Source organism: Strigops habroptila, chromosome 11, assembly GCF_004027225.2.
Source record: "Strigops habroptila isolate Jane chromosome 11, bStrHab1.2.pri, whole genome shotgun sequence".
NCBI lineage: Eukaryota > Metazoa > Chordata > Aves > Psittaciformes > Psittacidae > Strigops > Strigops habroptila.
The window spans coordinates 23370951-23398485 of NC_046360.1; the positions used below are offsets into that span (position 1 = coordinate 23370951).

The following is a 27535-nucleotide window of genomic DNA, read 5'->3' on the forward strand; positions in this document are numbered from 1 at the left end:
CCTGACATGGTGTCCTGATACGCTGCTCTTCTTGCTTCCCACTAGGATGTCCTAGAGGAATGGCTGAACTGCCAGCTCTCTTGGCTCTACTTGGAGCCAATCTTTAGTTCAGAGGACATCAAAAGACAGCTCCCATTGGAAAGCCAGCGCTACCAGGAAGTGGATAAGGACTGGAGGGACATCATGAAGAGTGCTAATGAAAACCTTGAGGTGTGTGCCTTGATGAAAGCCAGTGCAGGTATTGCAAACTCCTTGGAGCTGTGCTCACACAAGGACTGCCTTTGAATTGTTGTTTTAGTAATGGTGTGGGCATGAGGAGCACTGTTTAAACCATGAAGCCTTGTCCAGGGCAGTGTGCTAGGTTTCTGCTCTTGGAACTTGGCCTTTATTTCTGGTGTCCAAACAGACAGTCATTCCCTGTGATGCCTTGCACCAAGCTATCCACCACACCAGGTACCTTCTCCTCAGCACATACTCCCTACCTTCTACAACTCTTGTAACCAGCCCTGCTATAATCATAATCCATAAGAGATGTCGCATTTGATTCCTTCTCAAGACTGATCTTTAAATTTAGAGCCATTGTTTTCACCCATTTCTGTGTCCTGGTAGCAGTGCTCTGCACTCTTCTGTTCTCCAGCCTTCACTTCCCAGGACTCCACCACCACTTGTATTCTATATTACAAATGTTGGTATTTAGGGGAACCCAGAAATGTGCTTGTCACATCCATAAGTGCTGTCTCCCCTCCTTGCCCACAAAGCTCACACCTCTCCAGATCCCTGTGAAAGTACTCCTGTGAATGAGTCATTTAAATCCTATCAGTAACATCACTGGGCAACCCAATTATCTCCATTGCCTTATCTCCCACATGCTCAGAATACTGATGCTCCCTCTGTTCTCCATTCTGTCTGTAGGTGATTTCTTTGTGCCCTGATCCCGTGCTACTAAAGAAGCTGCAAAAATGTAACCAGCTACTGGAACTGGTGCAGAAAGGGCTGAGTGAATATCTGGAGACGAAGAGACGTGCTTTTCCCAGGTAACCTGAAATGTCAGTGGACTGGATCACGCTCCCTAGTTCAGAAAATGTGAAAGGAGAGGCTCACTCCAGTTCTCTCTGCCAAGAAAGGGCAAAACAATCTAAGCTTAGGATATTGTAATGAGACTGCAAACATAAGCGAGGCTGCGCCTTTCAGTGCTGCCATCTGATGGGGAGAAAACAGGGAGACACAAATGTTGGGAGTTCATCATTGCAGATCTATGCCTCATGATTTGTCTAGAAAGGATGGGGTGAAATGAAGGAATGCTATTCTTTGATACTCATTTAAACCCACTTTGCGTGGGAATAGCTGACTGCAGATGGAGAAGTCTGTCTCTACAGAAAGGTAGGTGGCTGGACTGTGGCTGCTACTCTCCTACACAAAACTAGGAGATCAGTGAGCAGTCAGAAACAATGTCTCTAGCAGTAGGCTTGTTCTTCATCTTGCCAGGACTTAGACCCTGACTCTATGATAAAAAGAGCTTCTCCTCATGCCTCACTCTGTGTTTCTAGGTTCTACTTCCTTTCAGATGATGAGCTGCTGGAAATACTGTCTCAAACAAAAGACCCCACTGCTGTACAACCTCACCTCCGCAAGTGCTTTGAGAACATTGCACAGGTAGGCAAAGCAAGCCCGCCAGTGGCTTGCCCCACCTTTGGAAAGCTGATGTTATGGGAACTTGGAGGTGTTCTGAGGTCTGGAGGAGTGTTCACGTTCTTGCTGTGTGGAAATATATCTCCTGGGAACCTGTAACTGTACGTAGGCATCGTGCTGTGAGCCCTGGATTGGGATTCAAGCAAGCTCACTTTAGACATTTCAAAGCCAGATGTCTGCCCATGAACCGGGCACCCTCAATTGCCCTTCAGACAATTGGGGGGGTGGGGAATAGACATCTGCAAAGGGCAATTTAGAGACATTCACTTAGATGCCCATCTTAGGAGGAGGGGACACTCCCTCTGGAGATGTCTGTCCATCCACCATGGAAGCCAAGGGAGATAGCTCAGACTTTGCTGTCTACTCACAGACACCTGGTTAGGATGGAATTCCACTTTTGCTGACAGCCTCAGGAGGGACAAAGAGTGAACAAGCCTGAACGGAATTAAGTTTCTGCCCTCATCCCTACTTAGGAGCTGGGGTTAAGCCGGCTATTTTTCCCTTTTATTATTCCTAATAGACCTCAGACTCCACAGCTAGGCACAGCTCGCACCACCACAATACTCAGACACTAAAACCAATCTCCTAGTCATTAGCTTGGAAAAATAGAAAGGAAATTGGATCGGAAACCTGGTGCAAAACCACTGGAATAAATAAGGGGACTTTCAGTGATATGCTGGGGCACTGGAGAAACTGTTAAAATTTTACTCTTAAAACCAGGCACTGTGACCTCCAGGGAAATTATTTGAATCTACAGGAATGAACAGGAATGAAGGGTTTGAATCCTAGACAGGCAATGAGAAATGTTCATCCTACCTATAATTTTATTTGCTTCACTCAAGTTAAAACCAGTGAAGTAAATCTCTTGTTTTCATACAAACATCCTCCATTTTTTGGAGGGGTCATTTTGTACGTCTGTCACACACTTTATCACTACTGACAACCAGGTTTGGCACCACATTTATAGTGAGCATACACTGCTGCAGCCTGGCTGTTCCCCAGTGGCAGGAAGGCAGGGATAGAAGAGAAATCCTCCATTCACACCTCTTGTTGCACTTCTTCCATTAGCTGCTGTTCCAGGAGGACCTTCAGATTACGCACATGTACTCTGCTGAAGGAGAAGAGGTGAAGCTGTTTGTTCCCATCTATCCCACTGAAAATGTAGAGGACTGGCTGCTGGAAGTGGAGAAAACCATGAAGGCCAGTGTACGGGACAACATAGAAAGATCAATTGGTGTTTATCCAGAGGTGAGAGTTTTATCAGACTGGTAGGTCTCTGATGTCTTGGTTCCAGGCTTGCCCCAGAGGCCACCAATGATGGGGCTGATGAATTTGTGATATTCTATTAGTTTTAAAATACAACCTTTAATCCAGTTGTGTGTGAGTCAAGTGCAGAATGTGAAGTTGAGCAAGCAGCTAATGGGCCAAAAGAATGCAAACTCTGCACACTCACTCAGCAGCCACAGAACACTTCCCAATATCATAGAACAGCCCTGTATGAATCCATATCTATTCCTCTCTCCAGGCACCTTCCTCTTTATAAGGATCTTCTCCTGCAGCTCTCATGTCTCCCACAGTGTTCTAGGGACTGGTAAAAGTAGCCAAGGCACAGAAACTATTCAGGCCATGCACAGGGGATGAATCTTGGCTCTGATTTCTGTGTAAAAGCTTTGCTTGTAGAAAATCTAAATTTTCATTTGTTTGGGTCTGTGGAGGGAGAAAGGCTGAAAAATGAAAAGGCCTCAGATATTTCTGTTACTGTTTTCTACTCTGTCTGAAAATTTAAAACTAGAAAAGTTGGAATAGGCAAGAGGAAGGGAAGTATTACGTCTCACAGGTTTCTTTTCTTCACCTGCTGCTGGCCACTTGTAACTGGTTACTAACCTGCAGGTAGCATAGTGGAGAGAAGGTACGTGCAGTACCCAGTGCTGGAGAGCTTGTGCCTGAAGATTTCTTCACAGCAACTGGAGGGAAAAAAAAAATAAAGCCTCTTAAAGAAGAACTCAGTTCTTATTGTGTGACCACCTCTTTTTTTCTTTCTTTCTTTTCTTTCTTTCTTTCTTTCTTTCTTTTTAAGACTCCACATACTACGTGGGTCTTGCAATGGCCTGGGCAAGTGGTCATTGCTGGCTCTCAGATTTTCTGGACAAAGGAAGTGTCTGAAGCTCTGGAAGCTGGAGATTTGGCCAGCAGGCTTTTCCCACAGCTGAGTACTCAGGTATGAAAATGAATGTAAGGGCGAGATTTTGGCAGATGGAGACTTTTCAATTGTTAAACCTTAGATAACTTATAAATACAACCAGGACAATACCATAGGAGAAACAGACACAGTTCTGCATAGCAGAGCTCAAAACCAGATAAAACCCCCCAGGTTCTTATTGTCTTAATCATGAAGATGTTTGTCATCATAAACCTCAAATAATGTATAGGACTGACAATTATGATCATTACCTGAAGACAAAAACAAGGTGAAAGAGAACTTTTCCAGGTTCACCCATGAAATCAAAGATGGAGGAGAACTGAAACGATGGACAGTAGAAATCAGAGTGAAACTGCATCCTTCCTCTCTGTTCCATGCATCTAATCACACTTAATACCTGGAGATATTTAGCTCTGGGCCTCATGGTGCTCTAACTCTTTCTTTATACCTGAATGTGGTAGTCATGTAGGCAAAAGTCAGCTTTGAGCCAGCCCTGGACAGTATTTGATTTCTGAGCAGCCGTCTGCCTTCTCTCTCTGACAAGAGAAGAGGCAGAAGTTGCCTGGACACAGCCTATGATCTGGACTTAGCATGCCACAAGTTTGTTTGCATTGTGTTAGTACAGCCTGGGTCTCTGGGACATGGATTGCTTCAGAGTGCTTTCTTTTGCTTACCCAGCTGGGCAATTTGGTTGCCCTGGTCCGTGGAAAATTGTCCAAGATGCAGCGGGCAGTGTTGTCAGCTCTTATTGTGATTCAGGTCCACGCCAAGGATGTTGCAGGAAAGCTGGTTGAGGAGAACGTGACAAGCATGAATGATTTCGAGTGGATCTCCCAGCTCAGGTAGAGAGCATAGCTGTTGAGCCTTACTTGGCCTTCTTGGCCAGTTTTTATTCTCCTTACCCATCAGCCATGTCCGTGACAAATGCAAACAAGAGTTTGCATAGTCTGTAAGCAGTATTCCTGATCACCTCTAACATCCCTGTGAGGAGTGGGATTCAAGTCTGCTAAGGATGCCAGTTCTAAGGCATCTGAGACAGACCTAGTTTTGATGGCACCCACTTTGGCAATATAGACTGATCCATACCATGGTGTTTCACAGCCTCACTGTGAAAGGGCATGCTCTTGCCCAAGGAGTGCGATGCTTGATATAATACCTAATTTCAGGTCCTGTGAGAACTCCTGTCCACCTTAGTGTGTTACCTTATCTTTTCCTCTTTCAAGGAGGAAATCCTTTGAAATGCAGGTCTCTAAACCTGCAAGCTGTAGTCTTACGAGCTGCTGTATTGTCTGCCACCCAGTGTCTTATCTTTCTGATGTCATGTTCACTCATCATTAGATACTACTGGACAAGGGGGGACCTATACATGAGAGCAGTCAATGCTGAATTTCTCTATGGCTATGAGTACCTGGGGAACACTGGCCGTCTGGTTATCACACCCCTCACTGACAGGTAAGGAGACTGTTTTCTGTGTGATAAGCGTATCTTCTTCCAGGATGAACAAGCCTCAGTGGGGATCTGACCATGCTTAATGTATGTAAATAGAAACCATTTGTACAGTAAAGAACTACCTGAGATGAGGGCACAGGAACATCCTGGCATTGGTTGTACTGTATTCCTCCTGATCTCATATAAAACGCCCACCTGATAGCCAAGGAGCTCTTCTACAAACCAGTAGATAGGGACATCTAATACCCTAGAATATGCAGCAGTTTTACCTGTTTGTAACTGTCCTTTTTCTGGAGAGTGAATTTGTAGCCAGTGACAGAAGGATTTATCCATTTAGACCCAGATGAATACTAATCAAGGCCACACAGCTAACTCCTTTGCAGAATGCTGTATATCTAAGCAGTTCCAATAATAAAGGATGGATTCTTGCTTGTCTCCAGCTGGATGGATCGTATGTCTCCCTTACTGAAATCAGTAGTAGAAATGCTTTTCATCATCTGGTCTCTTCTTTGTCATAGGTGTTACCTGACGCTTATAGGAGCTCTGCACCTGAAATTTGGAGGAGCACCTGCAGGACCAGCAGGAACAGGCAAAACAGAAACAACAAAAGACCTGGGCAAAGCACTAGCAATCCAAACTGTAGTGTTCAACTGCTCTGACCAGCTTGACTTTATGGCAATGGGAAAGTTTTTCAAGGGACTAGCCAGGTACAATGAAATTCTGTGTGTCATTATTGAGGAGTGGGTCAGGTACAGGGGTGCCAGCCACTGGGAAGTGGTGGATATTTTTCACAGCAGCCCAGAAGAACAAGCAAAGCCCTAGTAAGGGATTTACTGTGTTCCAGAATGAGCAAAGTTCCTCCCTTCTGGCAGGAATTTGTGACAGTTGAGCCAATTAAAAAAAAAAAACGGGGGATAAAAAGAGATCCTATTCATTTAGGGCAAAATTAAAATGCTTTGCACCAATCCACTATGCACTAATCCACCTGTGTGAGTTTTGCAGCTCTGGCCTTTGTTTTAATATCATACATGTTGGACTGAGATTCAGCCCACAAGCTGCTTAATCTTAAAAAGGAGAGAATCTGCTGAGTGTATCCAAAATTGAGCAGCCAAGAGAGACTGCTCTAAACCCTGAGGGATCCTCTTGTAGAAGTTTCTCTTCTCTACATTTCAAACAGAGCTGGTCCAGTTAGTTTGTTGCACACTGGTGAATCTGAATGTTATTCCAACAAAAGTTGATACTCTTCTCAGATGTTTTCTTTGTAAGTCATTTAACTTCTTTCTCAAACCATGCCTTGTGGAAAGATCATCTTCCTCATATACATGCTTCCAGCTTTATACCTAGTGATCCAAGCTCTGAAAAATGGACTTAAGAGATGTCTAAATTGTCTGCTACATTTACAGCTCAGGTACAAAACAGGAATTCAACATGTCACCTCTTTCAAGCCCAAATCTCTAACATGCAGAATTTGTCCCAGACTGTAGGAGCAGACATTGCCATGGTCTTGCAGGGGCCATGCACTTCCTCACTCACCCATGGCCTGGGATGCATAATTGGGGCGAAGGGCTAGAGACCCTTCCATCGTACCAGTACACTGTGGCTGTGTCACTACCTGCTGTGGGGCATTAGGGGCCTTTTATGTTTACTTGTCTCTGTGCTGCCTCCCCAGAGACAAGTATGTGAATGCACAACTTCTAGATCTAGCTGAACTTTTGCCTGCAAGTCTGCTCCTGTGAGATGTTCCTGACTCCCCTCATTTTTCCTTCCTTGCCTAGCTCTGGCGCTTGGGCTTGCTTTGATGAATTCAACCGCATTGATATCGAGGTGCTGTCTGTCGTGGCCCAGCAGATCACAACCATTCAGAAAGCACAGCAGCAGAGGGTATGTAGTGAACTGGTGGGTGCAAGGGCAGACAAAAAAATCTCCACTTGAGCTAGTCTAGGCAAGTCCTTGTCTTTGGACTAGCTTCACTGTTTAGGAGCGACTCAGACATACTTGAGCTTGGAGAGGCATGAGTAATGCCCTAGCTGTGAGCATCATATCAGGCCATTACATAGTTAGCACCTTGGGTGGGTTTTGTAACTTCACCCTAGTCTGTGCTACCACAGTTGCCCACACTCTCACAGGCTGAGGTACATCTCAGGTTGAGCTGCAGTGCCAGCAGACTTTGGTGTGGGAGACACTCCAATACAGATCCACTTATACAAATTGGAGCTGAGATAAAGGCAGTCAGTGTTCTGCCGTGAATTGCTCAGCACCACATTTGTCTAAATGTGTTATCAAAGCCTTAGTGGATTCTCAAAACCCAGTATATGCAGGGAAATGCATACTTATGAATACCCAGAGTTGCAATGTGAAGTGAATTTTTGGCTTTACAGGGAGACTCAGCTGTCAGCCAGTCTAACAGCCAGCCTCTGCTTTGTTGTCTGGAGGCTCAGAGGAGTTAAGACCTGAATCTCCTTTACTTTGGCTTGGAATTAGAAACTTGCTCTCCATGAATTCTTCTGCATTACTTTATCCCCCATCTGAAATTACTACCTACACAGCTTTATAAAGGATTTAGGTTTCTCTTCGCCCTCTTTGCCACAAATTAATTCAGGTCCAAACTCTACTGCAGAATAAATGAAAAGATGTTTGTTTACAGCTGGAGGGATAAAAGTCTGTTCAAGAGAAAAAAAAAAAATAGCCTATCAGTAAATCTTCCATGAGCCCAGTTTCTTAAACAGGGGAAAATATTGCTAGTAATACCAGATTCCTGCAGTGGAACCAGATTGAGTCACTACAGTTGTGGGCACCTCTCTGTGCCCATGCTTCATAATTTAACTGCTGAAAGCCATTGTTTTCCTCTTGGGAGATTCTGCTATATTACTTGATTTTCAGGTCAGGCTCTGTTCTTTGAGGATGATGATATTTTCAATTTTCTAGGTGGATCGCTTCATGTTTGAAGGCACAGAGATCCCACTGGTCCCATCCTGTGCAGTCTTCATCACAATGAACCCAGGGTATGCTGGGCGTACTGAACTGCCCGATAACCTGAAGGTAAGTGGGACAGACTGCATAGACAGAAAGAAGAGGGGGCAGTACAGGTGCTGGATGCTACCCAGACCACCAGTATGTCCATGTAAAAGATTAGGATGTGATGCTTTTGGAAAGTTTCTAGGATCATTTTGAGATTTGAATCACATCTGTAAGCAAATGATGCTCCCCAGATAGCAGTCTGCAGGGATGCTATCCTGACAGGTGTCAGGCACACTCGTGCTGTGTCCTCTAAACAGCCTGGGATAGATACTCAGCCTTCTCAGTTTGCTGGAAAAAGCAAGAAACAACAGTGTGTTAATCTCATGTTGGAACCATATGTTTCAGGCTCTCTTTCGTCCTGTGGCTATGATGGTCCCAGATTACGCCATGATTGCTGAGATCTCACTTTACTCCTTTGGGTTTGATGAAGCCAAAATCCTTGCAAAGAAGATCACCACAACATTCAAATTATTGTCAGAGCAGCTCAGCTCCCAGGTAGATGCCTTAATGTCCATGAATGTCTTTTTAAATGTGAGATTTTCAGCCTAGGCACAAAGTACCTGGGTGGTTCTCCCAGTGCCTTGTGACCACGTATCACAAAAAGGTCACAGTACCCATTCTTCATCTACCTCCCTCCTTTCTGTTTCTTATTTTTCATCCTGTGGCTGGACTTGCATTCAGCTTGAGTGCTAGTTAGAGTTACAATGGCATTACAGTTGAGCCAAGCAGCCTTGCCTACTCCCTCCATCTAGGATTTTTTATCATCCTCACTTGTAGTCTCTATAGCTGAGGACGAGTTAGTTGTTTGAAGGATACTGAGAGCACACTTGGATAGGGAGCAGTTGTTCTGAAGGCGTAACTCATTTTTCTTTTCTTACCTGCTAACTGAGTGCATGCATAGGTTCACTCTATTTTAGGTGATGCTCCTGTATCTGATGACATTGTTTCCTCTGTGCCTTTCCCAGGACCACTATGACTTTGGGATGAGAGCTGTGAAGACTGTCATCTCAACAGCTGGCAACCTAAAAAGAGAGAATCCTACTATGGATGAGGTAAATGTGCTGACTTCATGTTGTCATAGACCTATTAGGCCTTTTCTGCAGCCTCATAAGAGAGGTGAGATCTCCGAAGTTCTGAGTTCTTAATCTTTGCAGGAGCTGATCTGCCTGCGGGCTATCAGGGATGCCAATGTACCCAAATTCCTGAAGGATGACCTCACGCTCTTCAGTGGTATTGTCTCAGATTTATTTCCCAAGATCAAAGAAGAGCCTGTTGATTATGGCATCCTGGAAGAAGCCATTCGCAAATCCTGCATCAAAGAGAACCTGAAGGATACTGATGGTGAGGGAAAAGGCTGTCCACAAGCTCTCTGTGGGCCTGGGTTTTCAGTCCAGCACCCTGCCCCAGGAAAAAGACAGCTGGTCCCAGACCCACTCCACATTGTCTCCCTCTGCAGGTTTTGTGACTAAGTGCATCCAGCTCTACGAAACTACTGTGGTTCGACATGGCCTTATGCTGGTGGGACCAACAGGTTCTGGGAAGACAAAGGTATGGTTGTGAGACTGTGCTGGCACCAGCAAACCATCACCTACCTAGGGATGCAGAGGGTTAAGCTTCACAAAAGACTCCCTCTCCAGCATTTCCACCTTCTCTCAGATAAAAGTCAGGGCACCAAGATGCTGCCTTTTGGTATTGATTTATAGCCATGGGGAAGTATATTACTAGCTCGCTCTTTCAAGTTGGGAGATTAGACTGAGGCTTATTAGCTCTGCTGCAGATTTCTAAGGCTGAGATATACTTTGACACCTTGAGATGCTTCAGGCCTCTTGGGCAGGAGATCTAACTTCCTCCCCCCTGCTTGCTTTCTGTGAATACAGCCACGCATCTCCTTGCTATCATATTATCCTTCACTATATCTCCTTTTTCACTGCTTTTTGAATGCAATTGCTGTGAGAGCAAGTGGAGCCATAGCAGTTAAATCTCTTGCTCTCCTGCTTTTGCAGAGTTACCAAGTCCTGGCAGCTGCAATGACATCACTGAAAGGTCAGCCTGCAGCAAGTGGTGGGAATTACGAGGCAGTCAGATACTTTGTACTGAATCCCAAATCCATCACAATGGGCCAGCTTTATGGAGAGTTCAACTTGCTAACGCATGAGTGGTAAAGTACAAAACCTGCTTTCCTTCTTTCCAGACTGAAAACAGTTTTCTTCTTGTCTTGAGCATCTTCTCTTCAAGGCTGAGAACTGTTTAGGGTAGTGGCATGAAACCAGAAGCAATCAAGTCCTTATCCTCACCAAGCTACAATAGCCAGTCACAGCTATTTAAGCTGACATCTTCTATTGTGTGCTTGGCTCAGCTGCCAGCACATGCCCAGACAGTTATTGCAGCTCAGCTCGTAGCATTAACTGCATAACAAGGAATAATTCAATTGCTTTGGAGCACATGCCCCTGCTCTAAGATGCAGCAGCTTAAAACCACTTGCTTTGCTTCTGAAAAAAGCACTTGAATTGTTCTGTATAAATACACTGGTGGCCTTGAATGATGAGGAATGACTTTCAGACATAAAGAGGCATTTCATTGCTGTTACCAGGGCTCCTGCTTGCTTACATGCTTTGGAAGCGAGAACCAATAGCCTGTTTGCCCTCTTGACAGCCAGGTCTTACTGCTTATGTTTCCGTATGTGACCTCAGGTTGAATTTGCAGCTCACTTTATCCAGAAGCTAAGGTGTGGGAAGCAGTGTGAATCTCCCTTTAGCTCTGTTACCCACTACTTGCTTAGAGGGAAAGCTAAAGACTCTGTTCTGTAAAACAGGGGAAACTAAATAAATGCAAAACTAATTACCTCGAGGAAAAGTGCGAGTAAGTAAGCATTGCTGATGCTGAGACCCAGAGCTTCCCACCCTGGGCTCTGGTGCATCTTTACTGAAGGACATTCTATAGGATGTTCCAGTTAAGCTCAACAGTTTATTTACGATGTGACTCTACCCAAGGGCAGCACACAGACACGTCAACATGACAAAACGAAAAATACAGCAGCCATGTAAAATGTATTTACAGACAAATCCATCTGTTTTAATCGGCTGAGCTTTTGAACAGACTGTTTTCCCTTGATCTCAGTAACAATACCCTGGAATTGACAAGCACTATAAAAATAACAAGTAATTAATAATGTGAGTAGAGTCCAGGGCCTGAATGAAAATTGCGCTCCAGGTTTCCATGTACAGATTAAGTTCTTGCTGCCAACAGCCAGCATTCCTTGCGTCTGCTCTCCTGTTCACCAGCTCCAGCACCACCTGGAGGATGGATGCTGAGGATGGGGAACTTCAGTTGTAGAGAGGGTAGAGTCATGCTCTTTAGCCTGGATTCATCCTCATAACCTGTAGTTACCCAACTGAAGCATTTGAATTAGCAGAGTAGCTGTCCTGAGTCTCCCTTTACGCTTGGTGGAGAAAAAGAGGCACAGAGAGCTGATAACCCATCTATGACCTGAAATGGATGCTAGCAAGGCCTCTTTGCTTTTCCCTGAGGGCAGAGATGTTACAGGGAAACTTGTCATTTTACAGTTAGATGACATGAAGTACAGATCCTAATGCCCATAGAAATTGTTTCATGGTGTCACTCAGACTGAGATGTATGTCTCAGTAAAAGAAATAACGAGATGGACCTTTATGGAGTTCATCAAGTGAGGCACAGGTATCCTTGGGCACACGAAACAGGGTAAGATTCTGGCTCTGTTGCCTTAGATGGTGGAAGCTTTGCCATTGATTTCAGCAAAACCAGAATGGGCCAAGCCGTGCCTTCCTCCCACCTTTCAGGACAGATGGGATCCTTTCCTCACTCATCCGGCGGGGAGCTGCAGCCACTGACACCATCAAGAAGTGGTACATGTTTGATGGGCCAGTTGATGCTTTGTGGATTGAGAACATGAACACAGTGCTAGATGACAATAAGAAGTTGTGTCTCAGCTCAGGGGAAATCATCAAGCTGTCAGAGGTAACTCATCCCTCATGCTTTTGCTGCCTGTTGTCCGTTTTCCTTCCTCTCTCTTGGAACAGACTTGCCTTTTATTTTCCACTTGATGTCTGTGGTGGACTTGTATGAAATTGGTGTCTCAGTAAGTAGCCCTGAGCTGGCCAGACCTCTGCTGTGCTGCACAAACACAACAAAAAAAGCGCCTCTGCAACAAAGGAAAAGATTTCATCTTTGCCAAATTATGCTGAAACATATATCAAAAGTGATTGAGTCCTTATCCTTCTTTCTTTCTTTTTGCAATTTCCAGAGTATGACCATGATGTTTGAAGTCCAGGATCTGGCTGTTGCTTCCCCTGCTACAGTGTCCCGCTGTGGCATGGTTTACCTTGAACCCAGCATCTTGGGGCTGGAGCCCTTCATTGAGTGCTGGCTGCAAAAGCTCCCAGGCATCATGAAGCCCTTTTCACAGCAGCTATCATCTCTCTTCAAGAGATTCCTCAAGGTGAGCTACCATACTGTTCCAGCCTTTCCATGGCTTGGAGCTTGTCAGCTCAGATATCAACCAGCCCAGACTTGTCAAGGCCTGGATTTAAACACCATTGTGGGAACACTTCAGACTACCAGTATACAAACTGATATGGAAATTTTCTGGGTTTGATATGGATTATTTGCTGATCTCTATAGATGTGACTTAGCCTTTTTGGTCATTATAGTTTGTTTTATTTAAATTGTGAAATAAATAGGTGTAAAACAATTGTAAAATAATTAGAAATTATGGACAAAATCATCAGTGGTGCAGCACCATTGCTTACAGTGGAGTAAGTTATAAGAACTCCAGGGAGAAAGTTATAAGAACAAGTCTTATTATTTCTACTCTGCTTCTATTTTATTGAATAACATGGAGCTGCAAAGGAGAGCTCTGAAGAGAGCAGATGATTTAACAGCAGCGATGGCACAAGATGCACATTGTTGCACAGAACCAACAGGCAGGCCCAGAGGTTTCTTGGGGTTAAGACTGAACCAAAGGGGTTTTACTTGCTTCTCTGCAGTCAAAACAGTGGCACTTGGGATGTGGTGGGAAATGGCAGTGTTCTCAGTCATACCTTCCCTGTTAAATATAGCCTGCAGGCAGGTGAGGAGAAACCAGCACCCTAAGAAGGTAAAAGCAAAGTCAGATGTGTTGGATGGTGACACCGAGCTGTTCCTGTCTCTCCTTACAGGAAGCCATTGCCTTTGTCCGGAGGTTTGTGAAGGAGGCAATTGCCTCAACAGACAGTAACCTCACAAGGAGCCTCCTCATGCTCTTGGAATGTTTGTTTCAGCCTTTCATTCCCATTGAGGTAGGATTTTGCTATCTCTATCACCATGTTATGCCTGTAACTCTTAAGGGCACCATGTCATGCAGAGAGTTAGTCACCAGAGAATGAGGTGTTGGTGCAGAAAGGTCATGCTGTAGCTCATCTACATGGCAGAAGGTAATACAACATCCTGCAAAACACAGGTAAACCTGGAAGGATTATGCTTTGCCCACTGAAAGAGCAAAAGATAAGCTCCGTGCATACCAGGCTGGAGGGAAGAGGTTCACTCTTATTTATAGCAGAGGGAATTGGAGAAGGAGTGGAAAGCAGAGATCAGAGCTAAGCAGTGATGCACTTCAGACTGCAGATCTTTGGAGAATTAGTATTGAAGAAGGCTGGACAATTTTCAAATTAAAACCCAAAGACTAAATTCTTCTCCTGTTGAGTGACATTAGTTCAGCAAGGGGAGTCTCTCAAGTACACTAATGAAACAGCAAGTTTTAATCCACAGAATACATTAACAAGGCCTGTGAAAAACTGGCTAGAAAATCTTACATAGAAGCTGGAAGAATTACAAGCAATTTAAGAGGAGTCTGGGGTTTGTGTACCTTAACCATGCCTGAGAATTTTACTTCTGCTGTTCTCTGGTTCTCAGGGAATTAAGACGATTCCCCAGGAGAAGACGGCTCGTATCAAAGAGCTGATTGAACCCTGGTTTATATTTGCCTTGATCTGGAGTGTGGGCGCTACTGGAGATTCCCAGGGTTACACAGCCTTCAGCTTGTGGCTGAGGGAGAAGATGGCAAAGGAAAAGGTGAGTAAAGGAAAAACAGATCCTCTCTCATTATAGAGGAAGTGGTAATGAGGAGTGGGGGTCAGAGCTTATTGAGTGCCTGGAGGCTTTGTATGGACTTCCTCTTGGGATCTGGTATACCACATCTGCCTCAAATTTCGAGGGATCCTTGGAGCTGGAAGATCGGGGTGAGAGGTCTGACCCACACTGGTCTGGGCAGCATCTCATTAGTGAAGTTTTCCTTGCAGTAGTGCAGATCCTTCTGTGAACTCAGCTGAGTGGCAGCCAGGTTCACCACAGCTTTATTCTCACAGATCCAGTTACTTTTCCCAGAAGAAGGACTGGTTTATGACTATAAACTGAACGATGCTGGGCTTAGCAGTCCTGAAGATGATCTGGATGAGGAGGTCATTAGGGAGGTAAAATATTTCACTTTCAACTTCAAATTGAAAAATTTTGGGGGAGGGACCAGAAAGTGACACAGTCTTTCAGGATTTGGTAGGATTTGTCATCAAGGGTGAACAGGAAAGGCCTGTAGGAACCGAGTGAGAATGTTTAAAGTTAAATCAAGCTTTTTGTTAAAGGAGGAAGGCAATTTCTTGCCCTCAGGGTTGTGAAGCAGATCTTTCAAATCTGAGCCAAGGGCTGATCAATTCAGACCTGAGTGTCTCTGCCAGTGCTCAGGGAAGTGAGAGGGCTCTGCAAGTATGGCTGCTGGAGGAAGACAGGGAGAAGCTCAGATGGAAAGGTTGGTCAATGTTAGAAAGCAGCGCACAACAGCAGAAGAGCTGTGTGCAGTAGAGTCTGGAGGAGGAGCAAGGCAGACAAACATGCTGAGGCATGTTTTTCACAGGAGGCAGCAGAGGAGTAGGCATGCAAGGCCCATCTGACGACAGTCACCAGCCTCAGGGCTGAAAGATAAAAAACCACAGGGGAAAAAAAAAAAAAAAGGAAAAATGCTTCCCCTTCCTGAAATCAGAGCAAAGTAAAGAGCCTTACAATGAGTATCAGATGTTTAGCAGAAGCTGCCAGTGTTGTCTCTGTGGGAAGGCCACATGGGGTGTCAGGAATGCACATTTTCTCAGTGTTCTCCAGCAAATCCCTGACAAAACCTCTGTCTCACTTGTATAGTGGCCTCTGGGAGGTTTGCCTGTGGCTTGACTCTAGCACAGGTCAACCGTGTCTTGCACAAGTACAAAACTTTCATGTGCCTCTGAATGCAACATGGTTGATGGCACCAAATGTGAAGATAGGATCCTGGCTAAGCCCTCAGTGGCCCTCTGCCATGGGGGCACTTACAGGGTCGGTCAGCTTAGGACAAAATTCCAGTTTTTGCAAATACCACAAGTGCTCCGATCCCCGTTTAATCCCATTTTCAGAAGGGAGGGTAAGTATATTGTTGCTGGGGCAATAATCCCAAACTTCCGGGCTACCTCCCTCCCAAGAGAAATTAGAGCCTCACAGCATTGCTGTACAGAAAGGTGAGGATGGCAAGACTAGACAGAGAGGCTGAAAACCTGAATTCCTCATCAGAATTTGAGCTACTACACAAGGAGCTGTGACAGGGAAAATACAGCAGAAATAGTTTTCCTTTTGCTGTAGGGGATAAATGCAACTGCCCCCTCTAAACGCACCCATACCTTTCAGGTGTGCTGGGAGAAGTGGCTGGACCCTACAGCAGAGTTCACCATGGTTCCTGATACCAACTTCTGTGACATTATTGTGCCCACAATGAACACAGTCCGAATGGCCCATCTGCTGGAGCTGTTGCTCATCAACTTTAAGCCGGTATGTGCCCAGCCTTATCTTTGATTGTTTTGAGTTATCGTTATTCTCATCAACAGCTACCTGATACTTTGAGATTATTTCCCACTCCCATGGATTTGTGTTTCTCTGCTCAAAAGCTGTGCCTAAGCAACAAGAGCTCTCCATTCAGGCCCCAGGCACCATGCCAGCACTGCAAAGGAATGTCAACACTCGGGTGTTCAATCAAAATGCAGCAATTGCTAGATAGCCCATCACCATCCCTCTTTACCTGTTTCGTACAGTTCCATTTCCTACTTCTGTGGTTGGATTCCTTCCACACCAAAAGATCTGTTGAATGGCTGTCAGAAGCGAGCCTTCTGCCTTTGAATGCCTAAGGGAGCAGTAACTGCATTACCTCCAGCAAATGTCAGAGCTGAGAAACACAGTCTATATACCTGTGGTTATGCTGCTGATTGTGCTTCTAGGTTCTCTGCATTGGTCCCACTGGCACAGGGAAGACTCTCACAGTTACAGACAAGCTTTTGAAGAACTTGCCTCTCAAATACGTTGCCCACTTCCTGATGTTTTCGGCACGCACCTCTGCTAACCAAACTCAGGATCTCATTGACAGCAAACTGGATAAGAGGCAAGTTTCCTTCCTGTGTTTGCAAAGGCAGCATCCCTGAGCTCAACTTAGCCATTTAGTTTCATCCTGAGACCTGAAGGGGCCCCAAGCACACATAGCAAATCTGAGCTGGGATCATGGGAGCCCCTAATAACTTGATACATTTGCAATAAGGTGAGAAGGATTAGTGAGGGTCTGTAAAAATTGCTTCAATTCTGGTTATTCCAGAAATACTCCATTTCACAGCACAGGTGTTTGCAAACCCTGGTGTGGGATATTTATAGAAACTGATGAGGGGAGAAAACTTGGCTGCTGCCCACAATCTCATTCCCCATGGTTAACAGCTTCCCTTTTTTCTCCACGGTCAGCCACTAGTTTGAAGTTTCCAACAGCTTTTATTTGTACCCATTTCTTCATTGACATTGTGCATAAGCAGGCAAAATTTCATTCATGTTTGGAAAGAAGCCAGTGCCTCAACCCTTGCTCCAAATCTTTTCTGTGCAAAGGCCCATATAAAGATATACATGGAGTGAACGTGTAGAGAGCTGAAACCACTGCCTCAGGAAGCCTCTGGAGAAAAAAAGTGCTTTTGAGTCAAGTTAGAAGTACCTTTGCAATAGGAGTTGTCCTGTGTCCTTACACAGTTTTGTCCTTACAGGCGGAAGGGTGTGTTTGGGCCTCCGGTTGGGCGGTACTTCATATTTTTTATTGATGACTTGAACATGCCCATGCTGGAGACATATGGTGCTCAGCCACCCATCGAGCTGCTGCGGCAGTGGATGGACCACCGGGGCTGGTATGACAGGAAGCAGATCGGTATGACCCAGATCCTTTGCCCTCTTGGCAGAAGTTGGCCTGTTAATAGATATGCATACCTGCTGTGGAGGCTTGTGGTGAGGGTTTTGAGCTACAACTTCATATTAATTTCTAATTTTGCACTCTTCAAGGTGCTTTTAAGAAGCTGGTAGATATTAATTTTGTCTGTGCCATGGGGCCTCCTGGAGGTGGAAGGAATGCTGTCTCTCCACGCCTCACTCGCCATTTCAACTACCTCTCCTTCACTGAAATGGAGGACAGCAGCAAGAAGGCTATCTTCTCCACCATCCTTGGCAGCTGGATGGGTAAGTTCTGCAGGCAGCTGCCACCTTCTCGTCATGTTGCAAGTCAACATAATAATAACGGAGGTTGGAAGGGAAGGACTTAGTATTGATGATCTGATCAAAGTGTTGGAGGCTGGAACTTGCATTAATTGCTTGAAGATGCTTTTGGGAATGTGTTGTTTGAATCTTAGCAAACAGAGAAGCTCATACACTGTTTAGTCTCAGGGTCATACTCTGCTGGTGCCAATCAGCAAACTTCAGCTTTGTCTTTCACAATTTCATAAGGAATCCTATAGTTTAGGCCTTTCAGAGATTTTGTGATGGATGATGTAGATATCCTTCACCTCAGCAGGTAAAGCTGTGACTCATGTTTCTTGTCTTTTTCTAGATGGACTCCTAGGAGAAAAAAGTTACAGAGATCCAGTGCGTAAGTAAGAGAAGATGAGAGAGAGAGAGGGAGAGACTGTGAACAGAACAAGCTGATGGGCACAGCATGGCATAGCTTACCTGTGCTTTCAGCAGACAGACACTTGCCCAGACAACAGCGTTCTGTGGAAGGCTGAAGCAGAGCCTTCTGTTACTTTCCATCTGCTGCAGCCTGTGGAGAGCTGGGCAGGGTGGATCTAAGCATGGTGCTACAGCCACCCAGAAAAAAAGGGTTCATTTGGAGTGAAGCGAGTCCTCTTATATTTGACAGGGTGGGAAGTTAGGATCATCCTTGCAAATGTGGCCTCATCTGCAAATCTGCCAATAGGAAGGAGCAAGAATAGTGAGCTGTGAGAGAAGCAAAGCTGAGCTTTCTGAGTGCTTGCAATATTTACAAGCATCGGTACCTGACTGTGAGCTTGGGGGCACACTGAAGCACCCAACTGTGATTTAAAAAGAAATTAAAGAATTTTGGAAGGAGTTCTAAAGTGCAAAGTGCTGGAGTGTCACAGGGCTCTGCTTCCCCAGGACTGCTTGTAATAAACTTAACTGGGAGAGAAAAGAAAAAACCAGCATTATATGCACTAAAACTGGCAGCTGTGTTTAAATCTTGCCAGACTGTTGCATAAGAAATTATTCCTTGGTGGCTTTGCATTTGCTGATCTCAATGAATTGCCAGGCAATTTAGTGAGAGGGCACTCAGACCTTCTAGCTTAAAAGTAGCTGAGACTCCACTGTGAGAGTATAAGGAGGGAGAAGGAAAACCTCTCCGGAGTATTTCAGGTAGGCACCAATTACCTGCCTGGCAGTGCCTCCTCTCTCCCTGGGGTGCATGGAGTCTTTAACACCACAGAACTGTTGTGATGCATTCTTCCCTCCCCAGATCTGATTCCCCTTGGTTGGGAAACTCATTGGCAAACTGTCCACTGCAGTGAGCAGGTGCTTACTCAGATCCCCACACAGTCTCTGCATAAAAAAGCAGAAAAGTGTGTTCTTGGCAAAGTCCTAACAACACGTCTGCAACTCAGTCCCACCTGTCTGCACTGCCAGGACCTTCTCAACCCATAGTCACCACCTTGACATCCTCTCCACCTTCCTTTGTCTCTGCAGCAGGAGCACTCGCAGTGAAAGACCTGAACGAGCCCTTGGTTGATGCCACTATTGGTGTGTATTTGACCATCACATCCCAGCTGCTGCCCACACCAGCCAAGTCACATTACACTTTCAACCTGAGAGACCTCTCCAAGGTGTTCCAGGGCATGCTCATGGCTGAGCCCAGCACCATCCAGGTGAGTCCTCCCATCAGCATAGTCATGCCACCCAGGGGAAGACCAGAAATGTTCCAGTGTAAGGAACTCATTGGTGCGCCTACAAAGAGGCCTCAATTTCCTGATGAAGCTGTGTTTTGGTACTGTTCAATGAACGTGGTAACCTTCCCTTTGGCTATATTGCCTAGTACCAGTAGTACACAGACATCCCCCACCACCACCCCAGCCCCTCCTTGGCATGGAAGCCAGTGAGTGGCCACAGAGAGTCAGTATGATACAGCTTGGCCATTCAGGGCTGGATGGAGCCATAGGGGACCAGACAGGGGCAGAGGTTTGTCCTGTTACCAGCCCGTAGCAGTGGAGGCTTCTGCCCCTTCAGCTCTCCTAGGACCTTGCTCTGGCTCCAGCCTGGCCAGTAGAGGTTGACTTATCACAGGAAGTACTTGGGACCCTAGTTCTGAATAACTGAATAACTAGGGTCCTGAATATTCAGGACCCTAGACCTGAATAAAAGATCTTTCCAAAAAAAAAAAAAAAAAAAAAAACAAAAACCAACCACAAGAACTTCTGGAAACAGTAAAAATTAAATCAAACTGAGGGAAAGATAAGGACAAACAACATGAAATTTAAATCTGAGAGAAAGCCTGACATATGGACAAATAGAGGGGGGATTAGCTGAAGCTGAAATGAGCTCTCTGCAAAGCAGCTGTTTTGAGAAGAGTTGATTTTGAGAGGAGAAAGGAATGCAGCTTCCTCCACCTAGTTCTTTCTCTACTCCAGCTGCCTTCTAGCAGGAGTGGAGCTGGCCACATGCCAGGCAGGAACCAGCTTTCCTGACAGTGAGGCTCTTAATACTTCTCTGCTTCTCTCATGGGGGCTATTTGCTGGGATTTCCTACCAGGACAAACTGCAGCTGCTGAAACTGTGGTACCATGAGAGCTGTCGGGTGTTCTGTGATCGCCTGGTCAGCAAGGAGGACCGCACCTGGTTCGACAACCTGATGAAGAGTATGATGGAGGAGTTAGACACCACTTTTGAGGAGGTCGTCCCCTCCCAGCCAGTTCTGTTTGGGGACTTCATGGATCCAGATGCCCATATCAAACTGTACAAAGCAATTGACAGCCAGGAAAAGGTAAGGACCATGGGAATCATTATGATGTGATCTATGTTCGCATCTCCCATGTCTTCTGCGAATAAATGAAAACAGTTAATAGTAACCATGGGGCTGCTTGAATTGGAGGTGTCTGGAATCACAAACCTTCCCAGGGCTCTCCTGTGAAATCCTACCCCAGATATGGATAGTGGCTGCATTTGGTGTGATGGGAAGTTGAGGTGGAACAAGCTGTCTCTGCATTGCCATCCTGGGGGCAGCCTGCTGTGCCAAATTTCCCAAATGAGCTGCACTTGGGACTGAAAAGTGAAATTTGCTGGAAAGAAATGGCACATTACTCCTAAACAATACTACTTTTGCCATTAAAGACTTCACAATTGACCTTTACAAATAATTAATGTTACTGCCAGATTCCCTCTTGGAGAAGATACTGTGAGTACTTTGGTAATGATAATTAAGCAAAGGCAATGAGCAGTGCGTTTTGCACTCATTATCAGAAACAGATGATTATCCTGTTGTCTCTGCTCTTGTGATAGCTGTGTGACAAGGGCTGGTAATTAACTGAGCTTTCCAATCTCTTTTGCAAAGTAGCTAGGTCTGTCCCCCACTGAGGTGAGCACAGCTGAGACAGCCAGACTTACCAAGCTGCTGCACAGTCCACCGATGCGCACAAGACTTTGGCATCTAGGCAGGGATCTCAGCACTGTATAAATTCCAGCTGATGTTGCTTGCCCAGTTCACAGTGAGATTGCTGAGGGGGTAGGACCAAATCCCAGATGTCTTCTTGCTTCATCTCCTGCTCTAGCCTGAGGGTGTTGTTGAAGAGAGCCCTGGGAAGGGCAGGAGAGACTGTTCCTGCAGCTATTTCTGTTCAATGGCAGGACCAGGAGAGGAGTGTGCTTCTCTACCCACCTGCAGCCAGTAGTGTTTTCTTCCAGCACCTGCCCTTTCCAGCCAGGATCCGAACCACAAGATGCAGCAGCAGGCAGTGGTCAGCTATAGAGAGAGGAAGCTCTCCCACAGGGAGGCCCTGGAACAGTATGGGTCAGGCAGCCATAAGCTATTTTGTTTTGAACTATGCCTTGCTGTTTCTCCAGGCAAACAGCACTGTTGGGAACAGCAGACCTCAGTCACTTGCCTGAGTTAGTTTAAGGTCACCTTTCAGCAGCTGCTGCCACCACCTCTAGCTAAATTCAGCTCAGCCCAATGGCAGTTGCTATAGGAGTATGAAGCAAAGAGAACCATCACCTCCCCACAGGCAGCTACTCACAGGCACTGCTGAGCACCAGGATGTGCTCTCCCAGAGGCCTGTCTGTGCTTACAGACAACCACCCACCCCCTCTCCATTGATTTTATCTGGTAGCCACAAATGACTGTTTCTGCCCACAGCTGAAGGCTGTGCTTGAGGATTACCTGGAGGAGTACAATCAAGTCAACACCCCAGAGCTGAAGCTTGTGCTGTTCATGGATGCGATACAGCACATCTGCCGAATCAGCCGGATTCTGCGGCAGCCTGCAGGGAATGCTCTTCTCCTGGGTGTTGGGGGAAGTGGGAGACAGTCTCTCACCAGACTGGCATCTCACATGTAAGTAATGCATTCCTATGCACATAATGTGGAGCAGCTCTGTCAGGGCTGCCTCTAGAGAATCTCTTTTCCTGCCCTTCCTGCTACTGATTACACATTTTTCTGGTTGCTGACTTTTCAGATTTAACACTCAAGAGCTAGGGCTCAGTTAACATGCACATCCACAATAGAAAAATTGGACTCTTTTACCTGCTAGTAGCTTGGGTTGCTGCTGCAGGTGTGCAGTGAATGAGCAAAAGCAGCATGGTCCATGTCAGCTCGCTGGCCTGTGCAGCACTCGGCACCCAGGGGGATAGACAGGGGCTTCTTCCTGGGAGCTGGGCAGTAGAAAGACAAAGACAGGAGCTACTAGTGACCAAGTGATACTGGCAGCCTGGCAAGTAGGACTGGTGAGTCTTGGGAGTCAAGGAGCCTCAAGGGGAAAAGAGAACAAGGCTGAGGAAGAAAATTCTTCCAGCTTTGTGGACAGGGTGTGATCCTAGAGGAATGCAGCCACGGTTCCCAGGTGACCCAGCCTCTGAGGGCAGCATCACAAAACAAAATCCATGTTGAGTTGTACCCTCTCTACTCTGAGGTACTGGGTGCAGGAAGCAGTGTGACTCTTAGCTTGTGGAGTTGTACTTCTCCTGGTTTCTAGCTAGCTCAGGTATCTCTGCTTTGAGTAAAACATGCTCTCGGGTTGGTGGCTCCACATGCACAGGGACAGGCATGTGCTCAGGACATACTGCAGGAAAACAATTTGCTTGAGTCTGTTCCCTCTGAATCCACAACGCATACTCAAGAGTGACAAAAGAGGAGATTTTAATTTGCTGTATCTCCACTGGCTTCTCTTTCCTTTAGGGCAGATTATGAGTGTTTCCAGATCGAACTGTCCAAAAATTATGGCATGACCGAATGGAGAGATGATGTGAAGAAGATCATGATGAAGGCAGGCATTGAGAGTCTACCCAAGACCTTCCTGTTTGTAGACACACAGGTACAGGAATATTAGCATGATGGACTCCATTTCAAAAGGAGCCATAAACACATCTCTAAGCTTAATAAATCCCCCTAAAAAGGATTGAGGAGCCTGATTCAAACCAGGCACAACTTGTATTTCTTCAGTAGCCTGCCTTCATCACCTTACAGAAAAGCCCCAGGAAAACTGAAGGTGGTGCATATGTTGCTAGAGGTACTGCAGATCTGTTTGGGAGTGGGCTGATTGTCCTGTTGCTCAAGGAAACTTCCTTCAGCTCCATCCAAGGGTTTGGTGGGATCAAAGATTTTAGAGCCAGCTGCCTGAAGCTAAGCACTATTCTGACCACTGATACTAGAAGTCCTAAGTAACATCATTCTCTTTCTTTTCAAAGATACCAGTAAATTTAGGGCCTTAAGCCTGCTGGTTCCACAGGATAATGTTAGCTTGTTACTGTAAACTATAACTTGCTAATGACTAGGCCAAGTTCTGGAATTCATGGTTATGTTCCCCATAGGGTGTTTTACTGCCTTTATTATTATAGGAACCAAGTCCTTTCTGGCTGTGCCCTACAGAGTGAGATGAGCATCTGTCAAATGCTGCTTATTCTTGCATCCTTTTCCCTGCAGTGAGAAGCATATATGGAGAAAAAGGGCACGAGAGGGTGCATTTAGTCAAGTAGAAGGATGCTGGGTATTTCTGATTTAGCAAAGGTGGAGAAGTGAGTGTAGCTCTGGAGGAAGATAGTCCCACAGACTGTGACACATCCCTACAATTACTGTCTCCCACATCAATAGCTTTAGTCCTAATCATGAAATGTTCTGTGCTGGGAGAACAAATATCCAGAGCAACATGGGACCTGGGGTCTGATCGCAGTCACTGTGAGGCAGGGAGCAAGGCCCTGAGCTCAATTTGTCTGTATAGAGGCAGTGAAGGGGCAGTAGAAGGTTTGTTCTCAGACACACACCTCTCACCCCTGAGATGGCTGAACATGGCTTTCTATTGGAAATGCTGGACAAGGCTCAGAGGATGCCTTACTGGAGCTGGGTCATCATAGAAATGATTTCTTACACCAGAGGCTGAGGGCTGTATTTATCCAGAAGTGATCTGCATGGTGTGTGGAGACAGGATTGTCTTATGACTTAGGAAACTGCTTGTTTTCCTTAATTTTTTATTTTTTTTTTTTTTCCTGTGTCATCTACTTAGATTAAAAATGAATCCTTCCTGGAGGATGTCAACAACCTGCTCAACTCAGGTGACATTCCCAACATTTACAGCCTTGATGACCAAGAACAGATCATGACAGCTATGAAGCCCGTTGTTCGGGATCTAGGGCAGCAGCCCACCAAGGCCAATTTGATGGCTGCGTACACAGGACGGGTTCGCAGCAATATCCACATAGTCGTGTGCATGAGGTACAGTGCAGGGCTAGGACTCCATGCTGTCAGTGTTACTTACTCCCTCCTTGTCCTTTGCCTTGCACCACTTTGTCATGGGACCTTTGTTTCCAGGCCCCTGACTTTGCTGGAGAACAATTTGACTATCACCTTCTCATAGGATACTGAATATGTTTTTTTACACTTTGCTGGTTTCAAGATGAAGTTTGAAAAGTTTAAGAATATGATTGTATGTGATCCAGATTAAATGCAAGATTCCTCTTCCTTCATGCACCATTGAGCTGTTTGTTACAAAGATATCTTGCTTGAATTTGGGGCTCAGTTGTACCATGTTTACTCATGAATGTAGCGCACAGTCCCTGAGCAGCTTGCTTGCTTGCAGGAGGGCTGCCAGCAGGTACAGAGTCTTCTTGGTGCAAGTACATGTGGAAGAATCAGGGCCATTATTTTGATCTGGCGATGCAATCTCTGCACTCACCTGCTTGAAATAGACTTCAGATCACATTTATTTCTTACCCCTTAAGTGTATGCCCGAGGGAGGGACTCATAAAACAACACCCCATTATCATCTTAATGCTCCCAGAATATATCCAGGACTTTCATGGAGTGAGCTATGACATGCACCTTTGGACATGCACATGCAGCTCACTGCCTGAACTTTCATTCCCTATTTGCCTCTCTCCTTCTTCTTCCTTGGGTATATTCCCTTCTTTCTTACCCTGTAAGAGTCCAGGATGATTCTAGGGAAGTAGGAAAGCTATTTTATCCTTGTATTTATAGCTAGTTATAACATCTCGTTTCTGCATGTGTTTTTCCCTCAGCCCTATTGGAGAAGTCTTCCGTGCACGGTTGAGACAGTTCCCCTCTCTTGTGAACTGCTGTACCATCAACTGGTTTAATAAGTGGCCTGCTGAGGCCCTGCAGTCCGTGGCCTCCTCCTTCTTGCTCGAGATCCCACGTCTTGGTGCCAGTATGGAAGGTGTCAATGGGATGGTAGGTGCCACACTCAAAGGACAGCTCCTGTATGCTCAGCGTGCCATGCCTTTATATCCACATAGACAACGGGTGCAGGACACACATGCAGAAGGTTCCTACCCTGTAGCGGAAATGCAAACACAGAACCGGTTAGCTTTTGTATGCCTTGCCATGTGCATGTCCATTTGTCACTCTCTCTGTGGCACTGAAGCCCTCATGCATGTATAAGCCGTGCTGTGACTTAGGCTTTTTGGAAGCCGCTTGTGCTCTATATGAGCATCACACAGACTTGCCTACCACATGTTCAGTACTGAATAAGATTGTTTCTTTCCTTTCTCCTTGTAGATTCAAGTATGTGTAGAAATCCATCAGAGCGTGGCAAAGAAGTGCCAAGTGTACCTAGCAGAGCTGGCCAGACACAATTATGTCACTCCCAAGAGCTACCTCGAGTTCCTCATCATCTTCAGTTCCCTGATTGGAAAGAAGAAACAGGAACTTATTACAGCCAAGAAGAGGATGAAAGGTGGCCTGGACAAGGTTCGTCCCTTGCACTCAGGAGAACTTTGGACCCCCCTTACCTACTCTAATCAGTGTATTTATAGTTGCATAGACATGCCCTACACATCTCCTGTGTAACAGGAGAACACTGATGCTAAATCAAATGCGAACTATGCCTTCTGCCAGAGCCAGTCTTTCTGAAGGTCTGAGTCTGTAACAGCTCTAAAAGAACGATGGTCCCCAGTCTTTGGGGACACAGACCTCTCTGTAGCTCATAATCTCTCAGGATGTTCCTTATTAACTGAAAGCCCTATAACAGCAACATTGTTCTGCTGACTGATTGCCATGAGCTTATGAAGTAACGGCCATGATGTGCAGGCACCATGAGGCACTACTGTTTATAAGCACACCACAGTGACAGATAGTTACTGAAGCAGGGACCGGGGCAAGACCTGCCTTGTACAGCCTGGCACTGGGCAAGGAGCCCCCACCAGGGCAGCACAACCTTTTCCTGGGGCTTTACATGGCTGCTGCCTGTGCTCTCACTCTCCTTTGCTCCCACAGCTCCTGCAAACGGCAGATGTTGTAGCAAAGATGCAGGAGGAGCTGGAGTCCTCTCGCCCCCTCCTGGCACAGGCCGCCAAGGACACACTGGCAACCATGGATCGACTGCAGGTACTGCTGCTGGACAGCCCTGCGCCTTCCAAGTCTGACTGCTCAGTCTGGACACAGGACTTGGGGAGGCCTTGCAGGGGTTATTTGATCTGTCAGTAAAAAGGCCTTAGGTTAGCACAACACGTATTTCTGCAGAGCCGCACTGCCAGCGAGAATGGCCTTCTGCTGGAGTCCCTGCTCTGGTGTTGGTGGGGCCAGTCACAACCTACCAGCCGGTTGCTACCAGAAGTGATGGCTCACATGCCCCTCTCTGAAATCACAACCCACGGGTCAATCAGCCAAGCCACCAGCTCCTTTTCCTCACTGGTTTAGATCCTTGCACACAGAGACTAGCAGCACTACTAACACAATCCTCAGGTGGCCAGGGAAGCTCTAAGCTTGGGCTGTTGTTGCTGAAAGGGATCATTCCCCTACATCCCATCACCAGGTAGCTGATCCACCTGCAGCCTGTCCCTGCTAGCCCAAACCTCAGGGATCACCACACACGGTCACTCATCCCACTGCAGAATGTCCTATGCTGGCTGTCCCTACCTTCCCTCCTATTTGTGGTCCTGCCTGTGTCCTACTGTGGGATGGCCAGACACAGGGAACAGAGACACTAACATCATACAGCTCTGTATGCAAAGGGGGAAGAGTTTGCAATTTCCCATGCTCCCACATAGCAGATACAGATTTGGCTATATTCCACATTCCATTTACACCACTTGGTAGTGTTTTAACCCTGTGGGTAGGTAGAAATGACAGGTTTAGAAAC

General features: G+C 46.0%; 1 protein-coding gene across 1 annotated transcript in view; it reads left to right on the forward strand.

The window, feature by feature from the left end:
* The window catches only part of DNAH1 (dynein axonemal heavy chain 1), a 67582-nt gene that overhangs the window by 24824 nt on the left and 15223 nt on the right, over positions 1 to 27535 (forward strand). Inside the window, exons 22-54 of the mRNA XM_030500468.1 lie at positions 46 to 210; positions 913 to 1034; positions 1548 to 1653; positions 2758 to 2937; positions 3767 to 3907; positions 4568 to 4731; positions 5228 to 5341; positions 5857 to 6045; positions 7114 to 7219; positions 8264 to 8377; positions 8702 to 8851; positions 9322 to 9408; positions 9511 to 9697; positions 9813 to 9904; positions 10360 to 10514; positions 12172 to 12349; positions 12636 to 12830; positions 13549 to 13668; positions 14282 to 14440; positions 14734 to 14838; positions 16067 to 16207; positions 16651 to 16811; positions 17449 to 17606; positions 17738 to 17911; positions 18279 to 18317; positions 19427 to 19605; positions 20486 to 20716; positions 22085 to 22281; positions 23122 to 23257; positions 24443 to 24651; positions 25455 to 25626; positions 25954 to 26145; positions 26671 to 26781. Of these exons, the coding sequence (XP_030356328.1) occupies positions 46 to 210; positions 913 to 1034; positions 1548 to 1653; positions 2758 to 2937; positions 3767 to 3907; positions 4568 to 4731; positions 5228 to 5341; positions 5857 to 6045; positions 7114 to 7219; positions 8264 to 8377; positions 8702 to 8851; positions 9322 to 9408; positions 9511 to 9697; positions 9813 to 9904; positions 10360 to 10514; positions 12172 to 12349; positions 12636 to 12830; positions 13549 to 13668; positions 14282 to 14440; positions 14734 to 14838; positions 16067 to 16207; positions 16651 to 16811; positions 17449 to 17606; positions 17738 to 17911; positions 18279 to 18317; positions 19427 to 19605; positions 20486 to 20716; positions 22085 to 22281; positions 23122 to 23257; positions 24443 to 24651; positions 25455 to 25626; positions 25954 to 26145; positions 26671 to 26781 (4929 nt within the window). The remainder of the gene's footprint in view (positions 1 to 45; positions 211 to 912; positions 1035 to 1547; positions 1654 to 2757; positions 2938 to 3766; positions 3908 to 4567; positions 4732 to 5227; positions 5342 to 5856; positions 6046 to 7113; positions 7220 to 8263; positions 8378 to 8701; positions 8852 to 9321; positions 9409 to 9510; positions 9698 to 9812; positions 9905 to 10359; positions 10515 to 12171; positions 12350 to 12635; positions 12831 to 13548; positions 13669 to 14281; positions 14441 to 14733; positions 14839 to 16066; positions 16208 to 16650; positions 16812 to 17448; positions 17607 to 17737; positions 17912 to 18278; positions 18318 to 19426; positions 19606 to 20485; positions 20717 to 22084; positions 22282 to 23121; positions 23258 to 24442; positions 24652 to 25454; positions 25627 to 25953; positions 26146 to 26670; positions 26782 to 27535) is intronic.